The sequence below is a fragment of the Balaenoptera physalus genome, assembly GCF_965194825.1.
Source record: "Balaenoptera physalus genome assembly, chromosome: 1".
Lineage (NCBI taxonomy): Eukaryota > Metazoa > Chordata > Mammalia > Artiodactyla > Balaenopteridae > Balaenoptera > Balaenoptera physalus.
The window spans coordinates 45732569-45749015 of record NC_138882.1 but is presented as its reverse complement, the minus strand read 5'-3'; the positions used below and the strand labels follow the sequence as shown (position 1 = coordinate 45749015).

Sequence of the window (16447 nt, the reverse complement as noted above, 5' to 3'; positions counted from 1 at the left end):
TGTAAAATCCATATGTGAATGTTGGAACAGAAAGGAAGAGGAAGTGGGCAGGTAGAGTCTGAGGTAGTACAGAGGAAAGGTAGAGAAGGGTCATAGCAGAGAGAAGACAGGAAGAAAGAAAGCCTTCCCAGAGGAAGTGCAAGCAGGCAGGGTGAATGCCTAGCCCTTGAATAAGCAAATGATGATTGGCTACAAGGGCCTCCTTAGACCATGCCCCTGCCCTCTTCTGGCTCCTTCTCACTGAGCAAACAAGAGAGACATTTGAATCTCTCTCAAAGAGACATTTGGAGACCAGGAGTCCTTTCCAACCAGAGACCAAGGCAGTGTCTTAATTTGATGGGAAAAGAAAAGGTCCCAATAAAAAGGTACAGAATCCTTGAAGGAGGAGGGAATTCTCTTAAGTAGCAGAGAAGAGGAGGATTACTGAAATGGATACTGAGAATTCCAAGATATCATTTTGCAGTTTCCCATTTTTGCCTAGAGGCAACCCTGCACACTTCTATATGTCTCCTGATCACGAGAAGCTATTCGGTGGTGTTTTTGTTATGCTTGGTTGCTTCCACGCTGTTTCCCTCTTGAAAGGACCATGGTCTATTATAATTCATGTAAATTATGAAGCTTTTGAAATGTTTTAAGGTATGAAGGCACATTATTTTCTGATTTATTAATCAAGATATTGAGCGTCTGGTACATAGTCTCTTCTTTATGATTATTTAAATGGAAGTGAACTGAATATCCTCTTAAGGCTCAACATGAAATAAGTTCCAATAAATGGAAAGATAAATTTCTGAAGAGTTAGACTCCTACTACTGACAGGTGATAACCTGAAAGCCTGGAAAGGGTTGTCATTGTTAACCTTTAATATTCCTGGAATTGAGATCAGCAGTTCTTTGATGCCTTGATTTGGATTCCACCTTCTTCAGACTAGTAAAGGGCAGCATGGTGGACTGCCTGGGATGCGGTATTTTCTTTTTTTGATTATGGAGATTTGAAGTTTGGGCTCTGAAATATTCTGTCCCTCAGTACATCCCTGCTGTATTTTCTACAAGTGATGAATACCAAATGCCACTGATGCATTAGGATTCTACAGTCATTTTGATTTACTTTATACTTGATTGGGAGCAACTTTAATTAAATTCAATGTAATTTAATGGTTTCCACATGTACATTCTGTTTTCTGGGTTATAGAATCGCACAGCTGTATTTTTAGAAAGAGAACTGAGGGTGGTAAACTTTTGTTTAGCTTGTAACTGAGTTTCATTTATAAATTTTATATGTAAAGGGAAAATTATGCAAACAAGACATCCAAAACAATGGGTGTTCCAATGTGAAAGGAAAATACAGTTTGACTCTGAAACTAGGCTTAGTAGGTTGTAGTCATGTTAGAATAAGGGTAAATATTGTAATGCCAATAGACATTCTTTTGGACTCAGGCATGAGCCTACCAAAAATGTTTCATTTTTTGATTGCTTAGAGTTAGGCGTAACTGGAAAACAACTGTTATAAACACTAATTCATTGAAAATGGCTGATGAGAATAGAAGAATTGAAATGGGTTGGAAGAGAAATAATAAGGCATGGGCAAGGGCCTGCTTTGAGATTAGCCCTCTTCCTTCTCTGATCCCTTGTTTGATGAGCGTTTTCCCATTAGGTTTTGGACAGAGACCTCATTTTTCTCCAACTCCTCTCAGGGTTTAAAGGTTCAGTTTCTTCCAGTACCACTCCCACACTGTCTTGTATTTAGAAAAGACAGCATGGTAATCTGTTTTATTACTCCCTTGACTGATAGCATTTCTATTCATTCTTATTTAATCTTGTTGACAGGAATTTATTTTCTGAACATAATTATCACTGTAATTCTGAGATTACCATTTTTTTTCCCTTTAATTTCAAGAGCAGTGTTTCCTGTGAAAGGACACATACTTCTGTTTTTTCAGTAAACGTTTTTTTCTATCTGAAGTGTCTTTGGCAACTTGGTAAGTTGTCGCCATCAGTAGAATTATAAAGACAAAATGATGAATGAAACTACTGATACAAATTAGTTATATTTCAGAATTCAAATAAAAAACTCTAAGTTAACAAAGTCAGGCCCTTCTTATATACCTTTAGGGAATTATGCAGTTCAATGCATTATGCAACTTTATCTCCCTCACAACTTTCATTTTCATGTGTCTGTGCAGGTTTATGTGGTTTCGGGGGATGCATATACATTGCTGTGTTTGCTTCTGTTAAATATAAAAATTGACCTCATGATGCAGGGTGGGAGGAGGGAGGTGGGGAGGGAGAAAGAGAGAGAGAGATAAGAGGGAAGAAGAGGGAGGAGGGGGAGAGGGGAGACATGGGGGGAGTTAGTTTTATATATCACAAGAATATATATATATATACACGCACACGCGCACACACACACACACATATATATTCATATATGTATTGCTTACTTAAAGAACAACTTTTGGCACTTGTATTTTCAGGAGACTTAGCTCTTGGAATTTTACTACTTGAAATGAGATGGTCCAGGCTTGAGCAAAGCTCAGACTGAATACAGCAAGTGTGTCTAGATTGTGTCAGGATTGCTTTGCACAGTCTCATTCACCCATTTACACACTATTCATTCACTTATCCATTCATTCATCAAACAACAATGGAACACTTACTAAGTTCCCCAAGGAACAATGATCTAGTGGGAGGAAGCAGATAAGTTATACGTACAAGTCAGCGAATTCTATAATAGAATGAACAGTATTCTGTGGCCATCCAGAAGAAGGAGAATCTTTCTTCTGCTGCTTTTACAGTGTCCCTGACAAGCTGCTTGCAGCCACAGAAGTAGATGAGGAAATAAAATGCCACACTGCTGTTTGCGTGTCGCCAGGCAGAATTGAGTTCCTAATCCCTGCTCTTTCACGTACTGGTTGTATGATCCTGGGAAAAGGGTTTTCGAGATTTAGTGCTCTGTCAATAAAATATGCTAAAAATGCTACCTCCCCCATCAATTGATGTAAAGCATAAATAGCGGAGCATGTGTGATAATACCGTCTCAGTGCTTGGTGCACAATCGATATCCATTGAGTTAATACAAGTAGGGTGTCATCACCAACAAAGTATCAGTTAAATAAATGAGACTTTTCATAGATTCACGTTCATCTATTCCAAATTTCTTCATCATAGATGTTTTGTAGAATATTATTTTACTTATCCATTTGGTATTCAGGTCAAAACAGAAAATGTTAAGACTTTTAAAGGACTACCTTTTTTTTAAGTTTGGAACTAAAAACTTAAAACAGTTTGTTTTTATAATTTCAGTCACAATCCCATTGCACTAATTTTATAATCTGTACATGAATTTGACCCAAATTAACCTAAAGTATCTGACTTCGTTAGGCTTATTTATAAGCATGGACGTTTTGACAATGGTTCTCAGTCCTGTTCTGACAAATTTACCTTTTAGCTAAATTTAATGATCAGAAGATCAGTTAATGATTTGGGAAACACTATTAGCCAACCTGTGAGTTAAGTTTCTAAGATATTTTATATGTTTATGTAAATATATAAAAACTTTATTTATAAACTTTGTGTGTGTGTGTGTATGTGTATGTTTAAACAAAGTAAGTGATTTATAGATTTTTGGAGTAGATTTTAGCTTGATTCCTAAACCTTAGTAAATTAAAACAACTTGAATTTTTGTTTCTAATAACTTCTTCCAGGAAGCAAAGTTCATGGAAGACTTTTAGATCAGATCAACAGCTTTACAAATAATAGTCTAGAATGAAGCCTACATAACTAAACCAAACATATCATTCTAAAGCAGTGCTGTCCAACAAAAGTAGAATGTGAGCCACATATGTAATCTTAAAAGACAGTTGAAATTAATTTAAATAATCTAACCCATTATATCTAAAAATTATCAATTTAACATGTCATCAGGATAAAAATCAGTACTTCAGTTTTCAAATTTAAATTTTAAAATAAAATAAAACATTCAGTTCCTCAGTTTCACTAATCTTATTTCAAGTGTTCAGTAGCCACATAAGGCTAGTTAGTGGCTACTACAGTAGATAGCACATATCTGAAGTCTTCCTTTTATAGATCATTTTAATGGTTATTTGTGATTTAAAATGATTAGAAAATTAAACTCAAGTATCAGAGAGGGACCTTTTATAAGGCTATAACATTATATGTTAACTTCTTTTGGAAAAAAGAAGCTTATTTTTCTTTTCAAGAACCTACATGTACAATGAGATAGGCAAACTTCCAAGGATTCTAGTGGTCTTTAGAGTCTACTCCTGGGTGATGTTGAGGGATGAGCATCCCGAGGTTCTCTTAGAGTAAATTTGAGTGCAAGTCAAATGGCTCAAAGATTGTTCTCCACTCAGTAACTGGACAAGATTTATCATTCTTGCCATTCCTAACAAGTATCTCTGAAGATGACTTAGCTGTTCTGATTTTTGGCCCACAGACAGATGACTTCTCCTAGCCCCTTGACACTAGGTGACATTGAGCAAAAAGCAATCCATCTCTCCATAGAGTTATTTACCACAGAGCATTATTGCGTACTTGGCCATTTAACAAATGCTGTGGAATGGGAAACTTATATTGTGATTCCACTCAGGTGCACAACGTCAAGTGCAGGTGAGAAATTGTTTTTTGCTTAAGCTTCTGAAAATACAGTAGGAATCGAATACATTTTTGAGCAGTCCAGAATATTCATTACAGATATGCAGAGCTGGCTACAAGTAAAAATTATTCCTATCCAACATACTAAAGTTACCAATGTGCCCAGTAGCTATTTCCCACTTTCCTAGCCCACAAATGCTCACTCAGGGGCATTTGCTGCACACGGTAATCCCTCCAAATAACTGTTATGCCAAGGAAAATATGTTTCATTATTAAAGAATAGAGCAAATTAGAGTACATCTGAAGAGGGAAGAAGTACATCTGAATGGGAGAAAAGAGAACATTTTAAAGAGGGGAAGGCATATTATCTCAACCTTGGAAGGAAAATCATTCAATTTGACAAATATTTACTCAATAATTACTGTATGTCAGCAAATGCTATGAACTGAGTTCTCAAGGACTTAGCACACAGTTCCTGCCATCAAATAGCTTATAGAAAATGGCAGATTTTAGACATGCATACATCGGTAAGGAATGTTTGATGGTGGAGATGCAGCAGAAGAAAGATTACTTGAATGAAAGTACTAAAGGAATTAAGATGTGAAGCAAGGGGCATAATTAAAGAACAGGATATAGCCTCAGATTAAAGGAAGCAATTTTTTTCTTCGAGTTTTATTGAGATATAATTGACATACATCACTGTATTAAGTTTAAGGTGTACAGCGTGATGATTTGACTTCCATACATCATGAAATGATTATCGCAATAAGTTTAGTAAGCAGTCATCATCCGATATAGATATAAAACCAAAGAAATAGAATAAAAATTTTTCCCTGTGATGAGAACTCTTAAAGTTTACTCTCTTAACCACCTTCATATATAACACACAGCAGTGTTCACTATATTTATCATGTAGTACATTACATCCCCAGTACTTCTCTTACTTTTAACTGGAAGTTTGTACCTTTTGACTGCCTTCATCTAATTCCCCCTCCCCCTGCCTCTGGTAACCAAAATCTGATTTCTTTTTCTGTGAGTTGTTTGTTTGTTTTTGAAGTATTATTGACCTATAACACAGTTCCTGTTACACAACATATTAATTCAATATTTCTATACATTTCACAATGATCACCAAGGTAAGTCTAATTACCAAGGAAGCAATTTTTGAAGAGGGAGCATCAGGAGATAGAAAGCCAGAAAGATAATTTGATCCAACACAGTGGTTAGTGAAAGATTTTAACTAGGAACGTGATATAGACGGTTCTTTACTTCAGGAAATATTAAGTTTGATGGTAGGAAGAGCAGATTAGATAGGAGGCTATACTTATAATAAAATTAATGATAAGAGTGAATTGTAGGAAGTAAAGAGGAAGGGAGGGAACAGATTCATGATGGGCGTAGAAGGAAAATGGTTTGACCACTTATTAGGTGAAGAAAGAGGGAGGAGTCAAAGATGACTCAGGTTTTGAACTGAACATCTAGGCAGATGCTACCATTAACAAAAATAGGGAAGATATGGTTGGGGAAAATACGGTGAGTTCCATAGTAGATGCACTGAATTGTAGACACCTGTAAAACGTCTAGGAGTAGATGTCTAACAAGCACTTGTAAATAGAAAATTTGAATTTGGGAGATAAGTACAGTCTGAGGATACAAGTATACAAGTTTTTGAGAACAGTATTATCTGTTAAGCTAGATCCTGTGAAAATGCACATAAGTAAAAGAGGATAGGAGATATTTACTGAAAAAATAGAAGGAACTGCTAACTCAATAAAATTTCTGGGAGTCGGTAACTGTTATCTTCTCGAAAGTTACTGCAGTGTCCAGCCCTCTACTATTAAGAAAGTGGCATAATATTTAATGGGTGTCTCAATTTTAGAAGTAATTTGTAATAGTTGGTGCTCAGTTCCAACTCATTGAATAAATGATGTTTAAAGGCTGTAAGTACTGAGTGGCATCCAGTGCAAGAAAAGATTCTTCAGGTGGTCCAGGCTAAAGTGTAAACAATTCTAGTGCTTGGTTCTTATGACCCTGATTAGATCTGTGGTGCTCAGGGTATCTGTATCAGAATCAGAGATTGTTTGGAGCCTAGGGAAAGCCCCAATAGGAGAATCAAGTAGAATCTTCAGAGTTTAGAGGTAAAACCTTATCCCTTTCATTAAGTAATTATTTTCTTTTTGAGAAAGAGCTCTTACTCACTGAGTTCTAGTGGACCATGGAACTACGAAGTCCCCCAGGATCCCAAGCTGCCCTGCTTTTTTATTTGATTGTCTTTTCTAGGCATGAGTTCCTTAAGGACAAGATACTTTGGCTTATTCATCTTTGTGTGCCTAAATCCTTGCAGGGTGTTTAGCAGTTATTCATTGCTCAAAACATATTGGTTGAAAGTCCATTTCCTTGGCCCTGTAGTTATTGACATCTAAGAAAATAATCAGACATGAGAAAAAAAATATAAAATACTATAATATATTATATATATTATAAATATAAGCATATTTATAATAGATTTGTATTTATTTATAACAGAGGAAAATTTGAAAGAGACTTGATATTTAACCATAGAGAAATGCCTGACCAAATTATGGGATGTAGACAGAATATCATACAATCATTAAAACCTGTGATTTTGAAGAACATTGATGACATGATAACATAAGTAGGATATAGCTCTAAATTTAAAATATAATGTATAAAATGGTAATTACAGCATGCTCACAGTTTTATCTATCAATTCACATGTATTGGAAGGAAATAAGTGTGACAAGAATTCCTCTTAGGGTGAGGGCTATTTTTGTTTAGGAAGGTATATGGAACCTAATCGAGTAGAAAATAAAACACAGAGATCATGTGTTAGTAGTAATAATGAAGCATAGTGAAAAGAGTGACAGAGGGGGTGTATTTTATATAAGGTGGTCATGGAAGGCTTCTCTGATAAGTCACATTTGGGGAGAAACTTGGGTATAGGAGATGAAACAGTGTGTTTGTTTGCTGGTGGGAATGATCCAGTAAAGAGGAAATGTTTGACAATGGAGTGGGGAGAAGGGACAGCCATAGGAGCCATGTCCTTGATTAGGCCCAGGTGAGAAGTTAGCCTAAGCTGTGAGTGTAAATGATTCCTTCACCATGAAGGCAGGGCATGTGCCTGCTGTTGCTGGAGGTTAATTGGTATCGGTGCGGGAGTTTACGAAAGTTCTCTTCTGATTGCTTCTGTCTTCTCAGTACAATAGAAGAAAAGTCATCAAATAAGAGTGAGAAGGGATAAGAAAAGAGGGAATGTATAAAATAGTCATGTATGAGAGTGGGAGTCAATATTAGTTAAAAGGCATATAACAATTTCTATTATTTTCTGTATTTTTGGTGAATTTTTATTATTTTTTTCTTTTCCTGACTCTTTTAAGTTTAATTTATTTACTTATTTTTATTGAAATACAATTGATTTACAATGTCGTGTTAGTTTCAGGTGTACAGCAAAGTGATTCCATTATATATACATATTCATCTAATTTTTTCAGTTTCTTTTCCCTTATAGGTTATTACAAAATATTGAGTGTAGTTCCCTGGGCTATACAATAGATCCTTGTTGGTTATCTATTTTATATATAGTAGTGTGTATATGTTAATCCCAAACTCCTAATTTATCCCTCCCCCACCCCTTTCCCCTTTGGTAACCATAAGTTTGTTTTCTGTCTGTGGGTCTAGTTCTGTTTTGTATGTAAGTTCATTTGTATCATTTTTTTTAGATTCCACATATAAGTGATATCATATGATGCTTGTTTTTCTCTGTCTGACTTTATTCACTTAGTATGATAATCTCGAGTTCGATCCATGTCGCTGCAAATGGCATTATTTCATTCTTTTTTACAGTTAATATTCCATTGTATATACATACACACCACGTCTTCTTTATCCATTCATCTGTCGATGGACATTTAGGTTGCTTTCATGTTTTGGCTATTGTAAATAGTGGTGCAGTGAACATTGGGGTGCATGTATCTTTTTGAATTATGGTTTTCTTCGGATATGTGCCTAGGAACGGGATTGTAGGATCATATGGGTGAATTTTTAATTTATCCATAAATACACGTTTTTCTATCTCTGCATCACTTTATATCTTTTCCATCTCCATGTAACCAAAGTGGTTAATCCAGTGGCAAACTGACAGAAAATAAAAGTGAAGACAACCGCTCAGTTCTAGAGCTCCTACAGCAACTTGTAATAGCTAAGGTATCTCCTTCCTGCTAATGAAATAATTGACTTTTTTCTCACTGCTCCTCAACAGGGTGGTGGCGATTGTCCAGAAATGAGTATTGGAGCTATAAAAATTGCCTTGGAAATTTCTCTTCCTGGTTCTTTCATCTATGTTTTCACTGATGCACGGTCCAAGGATTATCGGCTCACTCATGAGGTGCTGCAGCTTATCCAACAGAAACAGTCACAAGTGAGTAGGAATCAACTCCCCACCACTGAATTTTCCATCTGAACACAGCTGTAAGAAATACAAGAGATTGCCTCCCCTCCCTGACTATACTGTGTGTGACAAATGCCAATAATTACAACTATTGATCCATATATATGGACTCCAATATGTATGCGTCATTTAATCTAAACATGTTAAATGGATATGTGATATTTGTATATAGCATATGAATGCCTTGTTTCATAATATGGAGAAGAAATGATTAGGGTTTAATTAAGATGCTTGTTACCATCTTATCCTTATAACTGACAAAAACATAGCCCTGACAGAAAAGGGCTGTATTTCAAATATCACCTCCTGTGTGGAATCTTGTCTGAGTCAGTTACTCATTGTATCAGTTAGCTGTTGCTGCATAACAAGCTGTTCTCTCAATGACTTAAAACAATAATCATTTATTTCTCACATGTTTGCAGGTTTCAGTTATGCTAGACTATGCTTGCTCACTTGTGTATCTGGGCATAGTTTGGGTTTGGCTTATCTAGGTGATCTCTGGGGTGACTTGGCTCTGCCTTGCAGGTTTCTCAGCCTCTTTCTGAGACCAGGAAGCTAGTTTAGGCATGTTCTTCTCATGACCAAGGCAGAAACACTAGAGAGCAAGTGGAAATACCCAAGGCCTCTTGAGTGCAGGCTTAGAACCAGTAGAATGCATATCTATATCTATATATCTTCCACTTGCCTGGTAGTATGTTAATACATAGTAAGTGCTCAATAAATATATATTGATTTCTGAGAACCCTTTAAACTATCTTCTTTTTTCAAAAATCATAGGTGGTATTTGTGCTCACTGGAGATTGTGATGACAGGGGCCATATTGGATATAGAGTCTATGAAGAAATTGCCTCTACAAGTTCTGGTCAAGTGTTCCATCTGGACAAAAAACAAGTTAATGAGGTCAGTTTAATAAAGTGGGTCTACTTTATTACCAGCTACCTTACCAACATCAGTTAGGCAAACCTAATTGTGTCAGTTTTGATTTCAAAAACAAACAAACAAAATTTTCCCCCATTCCCCACAGGTCAGTAGAGTCATTAAAACAATGTGGAGAAACATAGATTTATCTGGTATTTATCTCTAGACTGTATTATGCTATACTGATAAATTATTTAGATTTAAGCATATATTTATTTAAAATTCATTTAGTGGAACTTGAAAATTTTTGTAGTTGTTGTTGTTTAGTAAGGTCAGTTTGTATTTCTGATGTACAGCTTGTGGATAACTGGTAAAATGAGGCTTGATTTGACTTTTACTTGACTCATTTTACATTTGTTTACTGAAGTAGAATATAAAAATTAGTTATTAAGCCAAATTCTAATGAAGTTTGATCTCTAAGATTAAAAGTAAAAAACTATAACTCAGTAATTATATACTTATCTAAAAATTTTTATGATAATAAAATCTATAACTTATATGCTAAGAAAATCTTGGTACTTTCTAAAGAAGTGTTTGAGATATATTTAATTGTCATGATTATTTCTTTCTTTTTGTTACCTTGCCTTGACCTTACTTGTGATGATAAAATTTTGTTTACTTATTTATTTATTTATTTGGCTCCCACTTAAGTTTCTAGGAACATGCCAGAACAAAGATAAGATTTTACATGGGTATAATTCACATTTGATTTGATGTGGTCAGTGTATCAAAAAAATTCTATATTTTGTTTGTTTGTTTGTTTGTCATTACTGCAATTAGTATTATTTAAAATTTTTCTTAATGAACAATTTTTCAACTATTGATTGAAAGATAACAAGCATGATTGACTGTATATATATATATATTCACAGATACTTAACACATACTCATGTACATATATGTAGATGTATATTTGTGTGTGTATGTTTTCTTTTTTTCCTCTTTCTTTGTGATCTAATATGTGGTAAATATTTAAGTTTCTGATGTGGGCTAAAAATATGGGTTTCTCTTTGTAGGACAGGATTTTATATATATATGTATAAATATATATATACATATATATAAAACCTGGAGAGTATTATGCTTAGTACAGTAAGACAGAGAAAAACAAATACTATATATCTTCACTTATATGTGGAATCTAAAAAAATAAAACAAACAGATGTAACAAAACAGAAACAGACTCACAGATACAGAGAACAAATTAGTGGTTACCAGAGGGGAATGGGTGGGGGAGAGGGGCAAAATAGATGAAGGGGTTTAAAAGGTACAAACTACTAAGTATAAAATAAATAAGTTTAAGGATGTAATGGACAGCACAGGGAATATAGTCAATATACAGGTTCTATGAATTTCATGACGAACTTCCTTGTCTTGAAAGAAATGGTTCAGTAGTCCTCTTATAACTAAAGAGTTCCTATTACATCATGGTGGAACTAATAGGACATTGCAAATTTCTAGAATAAACATTTTAGCAAAAATATTTTTTATTAATATGTGATATACAAACCTGGGAGGTTACTCTAGTCCAAACGTTTTTTTTTTCTTGCAAGAAACAGCCTTAGAGCGATATATGGCTTGAGTCCATATTGTGTCCACTGTAGTGATCCAGAAATGCCTGGGTGGGTCTGACAACTACTCAACTGCTGAGCCCTTAGCAGTTATTTGAATAAACATCTGCATGAGAATTTGGGAGCCTGGGAAGAGAAGAGTTGGAGAAGAGTGCAGGACTGTCTCAGGAACTGGGTTTCTTGTTGCATCCCATACACTGAGCTTGACCATGATGACCTCACACTGGCCAGAATGGACATCATCAAAAAATCTACAAACAATAAATGCTGGAGAGGGTGTGGAGAAAAGGGAACCCTCTGGCACGGGTGATGGGAATGTAAATTGATACAACCACTATGGAGAACAGTATGGAGGTTGCTTAAAAAACTAAAAATAGAACTACCATATGACCCAGCAATCCCCCTATTGGGCATGTACCCTGAGAAAACCGTAATTCAAAAAAGACACATGTACCGCAATGTTCATTGCAGCACTATTTACAATAGCCAGGACATAGAAGTAACCTAAATGTCCAACAATAGATAAATGGATAAAGAAGATGTGGTACATATATACAATGGAATATTACTCGCCATAAAAAGGAACAAATTGGGTCATTTGTAGAGATGTGGATGGACCTAGAGAGTGTCATACAGAGTGAAGTAAGTCAGAAAGAGAAAAACAAATATCATACATTAACGCATATATGTGGAATCTAGAAAAATAGTACAGATGAACCTACTTGTAGGGCAGGAATAGAGATGTAGATGTAGAGAATGGACATGTGGACACGGGGGGGAAGGGGAGGGTGGGACGAATTGGAAGACTAGGTTTGACATAAATACACTACCATGTGTAAAATAGATAGCTAGTGAGAACCTGCTGTATGGCACAGGGAGCTCGGCTCAGTGCTCTGTGATGACCTAGATGGGTGGGATGGGGGGTTGGATGGAGGTCCAAGAGGAAGGGGATATAGGTATACATATAGCTGATTCACTTCATTGTACAGCAGAAACTAACACAACATTGTAAAGCAATTTTACTCCAATAAAAAAAAAGAAAGGCCACTATTTGGAGTTGCTTTTTAACCTGGAATTTTGTAAGACTCTGGGGTACAGTCAGTATCATCAGCACAAGGTAGGGCATAAGTGAGGAAAAGCAACATTCTCTCTTGCATCAATGGGGATCCCATCCGCTTAGGGGGTTGTGAGGCTTTTGGGAGAAGTGGCAGTGGTGTTCAGTGTAGACAGATGGGGCATTGCTGCCAGCAGAGGATACCATGCCCAGTGGGCAGGGTGGTTCTCAGCAGAAGGTACTAGAGAAGAGGTGAGAAGAGACATGGCCATTGTCAGCACCTAGAGCATTTGAAAGAACAGTTGCTTGAACCTGCTGTGAGCAGTCAGGCATAACTTGGAAGTTCTCAAAACAAATGGGTAAACTTTTAGGGAGAACCATAGGACTTTTTTAGGAGTTGGGCCATAGAGCTAGAATATAAGCTCGTCTGTCCCATAAATGTAACTCTATATTCATATACTCAGAGAAAATTGATTTATGCAAAATTGAAAATACTGTTGTCAGGACTTCCCTGGTAGTCCAGTGGTTAAGAATCTGCCTGCCAATGCAGGGTACACGTGTTCGAGCCCTGGTCCGGGCAGTTCCCACATGCTGCGGAGCAATTAAGCCCGTGTGCCACACCTACTGAAGCCCGCACACCTAGAGCCCGTGCTTTGCAACAAGAGAAGCCACCGCAATGAGAAGCCTGTGCACCGCAATGAAGAGTAGCCCCTGCTCACCGCAACTAGAGAAAGCCCGCGCACAGCAACAAAGACCCAATGCAGCCAAAAATAAAAAAATAAATAATAAAAATTAATTAATTAAAAAGAAAAACACAGAAGCAGTATTGTAACAAATTCAATAGAGACTTGAAAAAGAAAATGGTCCACATCAAAAAAAAAAAATCTTAAAAAAAAAAAAGAAAAGAAAATACTGTTGTCTTAAATGGAGAATATGAGCCCTACAGAGGTACAGGCTTACTTATTAAACAAATGGGGTAATGCATATTTTTTGTAGTCCTAATAATTCTGACAATTACCAAATAATATATAGGAACAATTTAAAAAATTTGGTGTGAATTACAGAAAATTTTATAGATATAGCTATATAACATAAATTTAACCCACTGTAATCTTAATAGTGTTTTTCTCCCAGATCATCAACTGATATTTTGATCTTTAACTTTAGCTAGGCAGAAAAAGACTAGCAAAAAGCATTGCTAAAATCGTCCGTTTTTATAAGCTGGAGTTTGATGCCAACAGGGATGGGCTTTAATTCATATGTCAACCATAGCATTTCCAATCCCCCTTCCAGGTTGTTCAGGAAAGGTCATCTCATGTACTTTGTGCCACTGAGATGCAGGGAAATTTAGCTAAGGGTGTCTTGGAAAAGTTGTCTTCTAGATATTGTCCTGCATGGATGTGAATTCCAGATCTGGTACAGGCATCTTCATACAAGTCTGAGGATGAAACAAATATGAGGGGGAGTAAAGAGCTAAGAAAATCCAGAGCCTTTGGCTTAAGTCAACACTCAGACCATCCTACCTCTAAGCCTCTGAATCAGGGAAGTGATCTTTTTGTTTAAGCCAGTTAGAGTTGAGTATTAAGTTACCTAAAGATAAATGTATTCTAACTGATAAGAATTCTATATTTCTTTGTGACATGGTCTCTGTAAGTCCCAGTTTCCTTGTTGGTAAAATGAGGATAATAGAATTATACACTTCAGGAAGTTATTATAAGGTTAGATGAGATAATGCATGTAAAATGTTCTACACAGGTCTGATACAGGGTAAGTGCCCAATAAATGTTAACTAGTATTGTTATAATCCTCATAATGTTGTTATTTTGCTTTCAAAGTGGGGAAATTGTGCCACTGTGTTTGTTAGAAACCAGGTGGCTAGTTGTCGGTTGCTGGGAAATAAATTTGAGTGGGAGAGTCCAGGAAAAGGCTGGAGAGATGGTTCTTTTTTGATGTGTGTGCAAAAAGATACTGTGAGGGCTTACTGGAATTGTATGAGTCAATATATTCTTTAAAGCCACCAAAGTAAAAGCTTTTGTTAACAAAAAGCAGAGTGACAGTGTTAAAATTGGATTTGCAAAATTTTTAGCATATAATTGAGCCATTTTTCTTTTCTCATTGTTCCAGATTCTCCTATTATATAAATATTTTAAACTCTAGAGAATATAGATGCTTTAATGATAACTGCACATTTAATAGATTTAAGAACTGCAGTGAAGCCATGCCTGTACTGAGTCCTTTCATTTTACTAGAACGATTTTTCATCTACTGTTTCTAAAGGAATCTGTAGAGTATTATGCTTTACTCTCTTAACCTAGTTCATCAATTTCCTAACCTAGTGGGATATATTTTGTATCCTCTCTCTTGAGATAACTTGTAGTTTTTTTCTTTCTTCTTGTTCTTTTTTAAAAGAAGATCTAGGTATCTTTCATCTTTTTTTAACATAAAAGAGAAACCAAAGTAAAGAAATCATTTGGCTGAACATCAGGGGCATATAAATCATTGTATGGTATTACAGTTTGGAAATACAAGTTAAGACACATCTAAAGGATGTACTTAAACATTTCACCTTTGAAGATGAAAAGGAACTAAACAGTCTAACTCTTTCATTTCTTTGTAAACGGGGTGATTGTCAATGATCTAATTAATGCTTCCTAGGTTTAAGCAAAGTCCAAGTTTGAAATCTCAAAGTTACCCACAGATGTTATATTCTTGTGTCCAAGAACCTAACACAAAAAAATCCATTATCAAATGGATAATTCACTTGTTCTGAGTTTCCCCATCCTTTCTCTCCACCTCTCCCAACTCACGTCTTCAAACATCTCCCCTTCCAATCCCCCCCAAAAAAACCTCTCCCTGGACATCCCAGACTTGTGGATTGGTTTTATTTCCCACTTCTAAGTAATGCTGGCTAGCTGACTATGTTATATCAGAAGGAAATTTTATCAAATAAAGCAATAATTGTCAGGAAATTTATATTTTTTGAAGGAGGTCAATGATGATATTTAGAAGTCCCATTAGAATGTATCTTAATGACTACTCTATCATATAACTTGCAGGTCTTTGGTGTAGGATGTTTTAGTTCCAGCGTTCCTTTTTTTTTTTTTTTTTTAAAGTTGTATAGTTTGACATTTTACATTTATTTATTTATTTTTGGCTGTTTTTGGCTCTTCATTTCTGTGCGAGGGCTTTCTCTAGTTGCGGCAGGTGGGGGCCATTCTTCATCGCGGTGCGCGGGCCTCTCACTATCGCGGCTTCTCTTGTTGCAGAGCACAGGCTCCAGACGCGCAGGCTCAGTAGTTGTGGCTCACGGGCCTAGTTGCTCCGCGGCATGTGGGATCTTCCCAGACCAGGGCTCGAACCCGTGTCCCCTGCATTAGCAGGCAGATTCTCAACCACTGCGCCACCAGGGAAGCCCCAGCGTTCCTTTTTAACACCCAGTGCTTTCTTCTGGAGTGGTTCCCTGTGCTGCTCTGTTTGGCACCGGCATACTCCTCTCGACTGTCATTCTCTGTTAGATGTGAAAGACTCCCACGACTCTTTCCTTTCTTTGGTGATTGCCCTGTGATTAAGAAAATAATACCAGATCAGAATGATTGTGTGCTTCTTATGGCCATTCAACAAGAGTTGAATTTTATTTCACTTCATTTCATTTCATTTCACTTAATCCTTACCACAGCCTATAAGGAAGACACCATGATCATCACCTTCTTTTCACAGATGAGGAAAATGAAGCATAGGGAGGCAAAGCATCTTGCTCAGGGTTAAACTGCTGCTAGCTGCTAAGTGTCTGAACATAGGGGACGTATGCATGCTTTCTCCTGAGACT

General features: G+C 36.3%; 1 protein-coding gene across 5 annotated transcripts in view; it reads left to right on the top strand.

Annotated features, from left to right (window-relative positions):
• The window catches only part of HMCN1 (hemicentin 1), a 507647-nt gene that overhangs the window by 118170 nt on the left and 373030 nt on the right, over window positions 1–16447 (top strand). For all 5 annotated transcript variants that reach the window (XR_014266656.1, XM_082472452.1, XM_082472453.1 and 2 more), the window contains exons 3-4: window positions 8890–9048; window positions 9856–9978. Coding sequence is in view for 4 of the 5 variants with exons in the window: in XM_082472452.1 (XP_082328578.1) it covers window positions 8890–9048; window positions 9856–9978 (282 nt within the window). In the remaining variant the exon portion in view is untranslated. The remainder of the gene's footprint in view (window positions 1–8889; window positions 9049–9855; window positions 9979–16447) is intronic.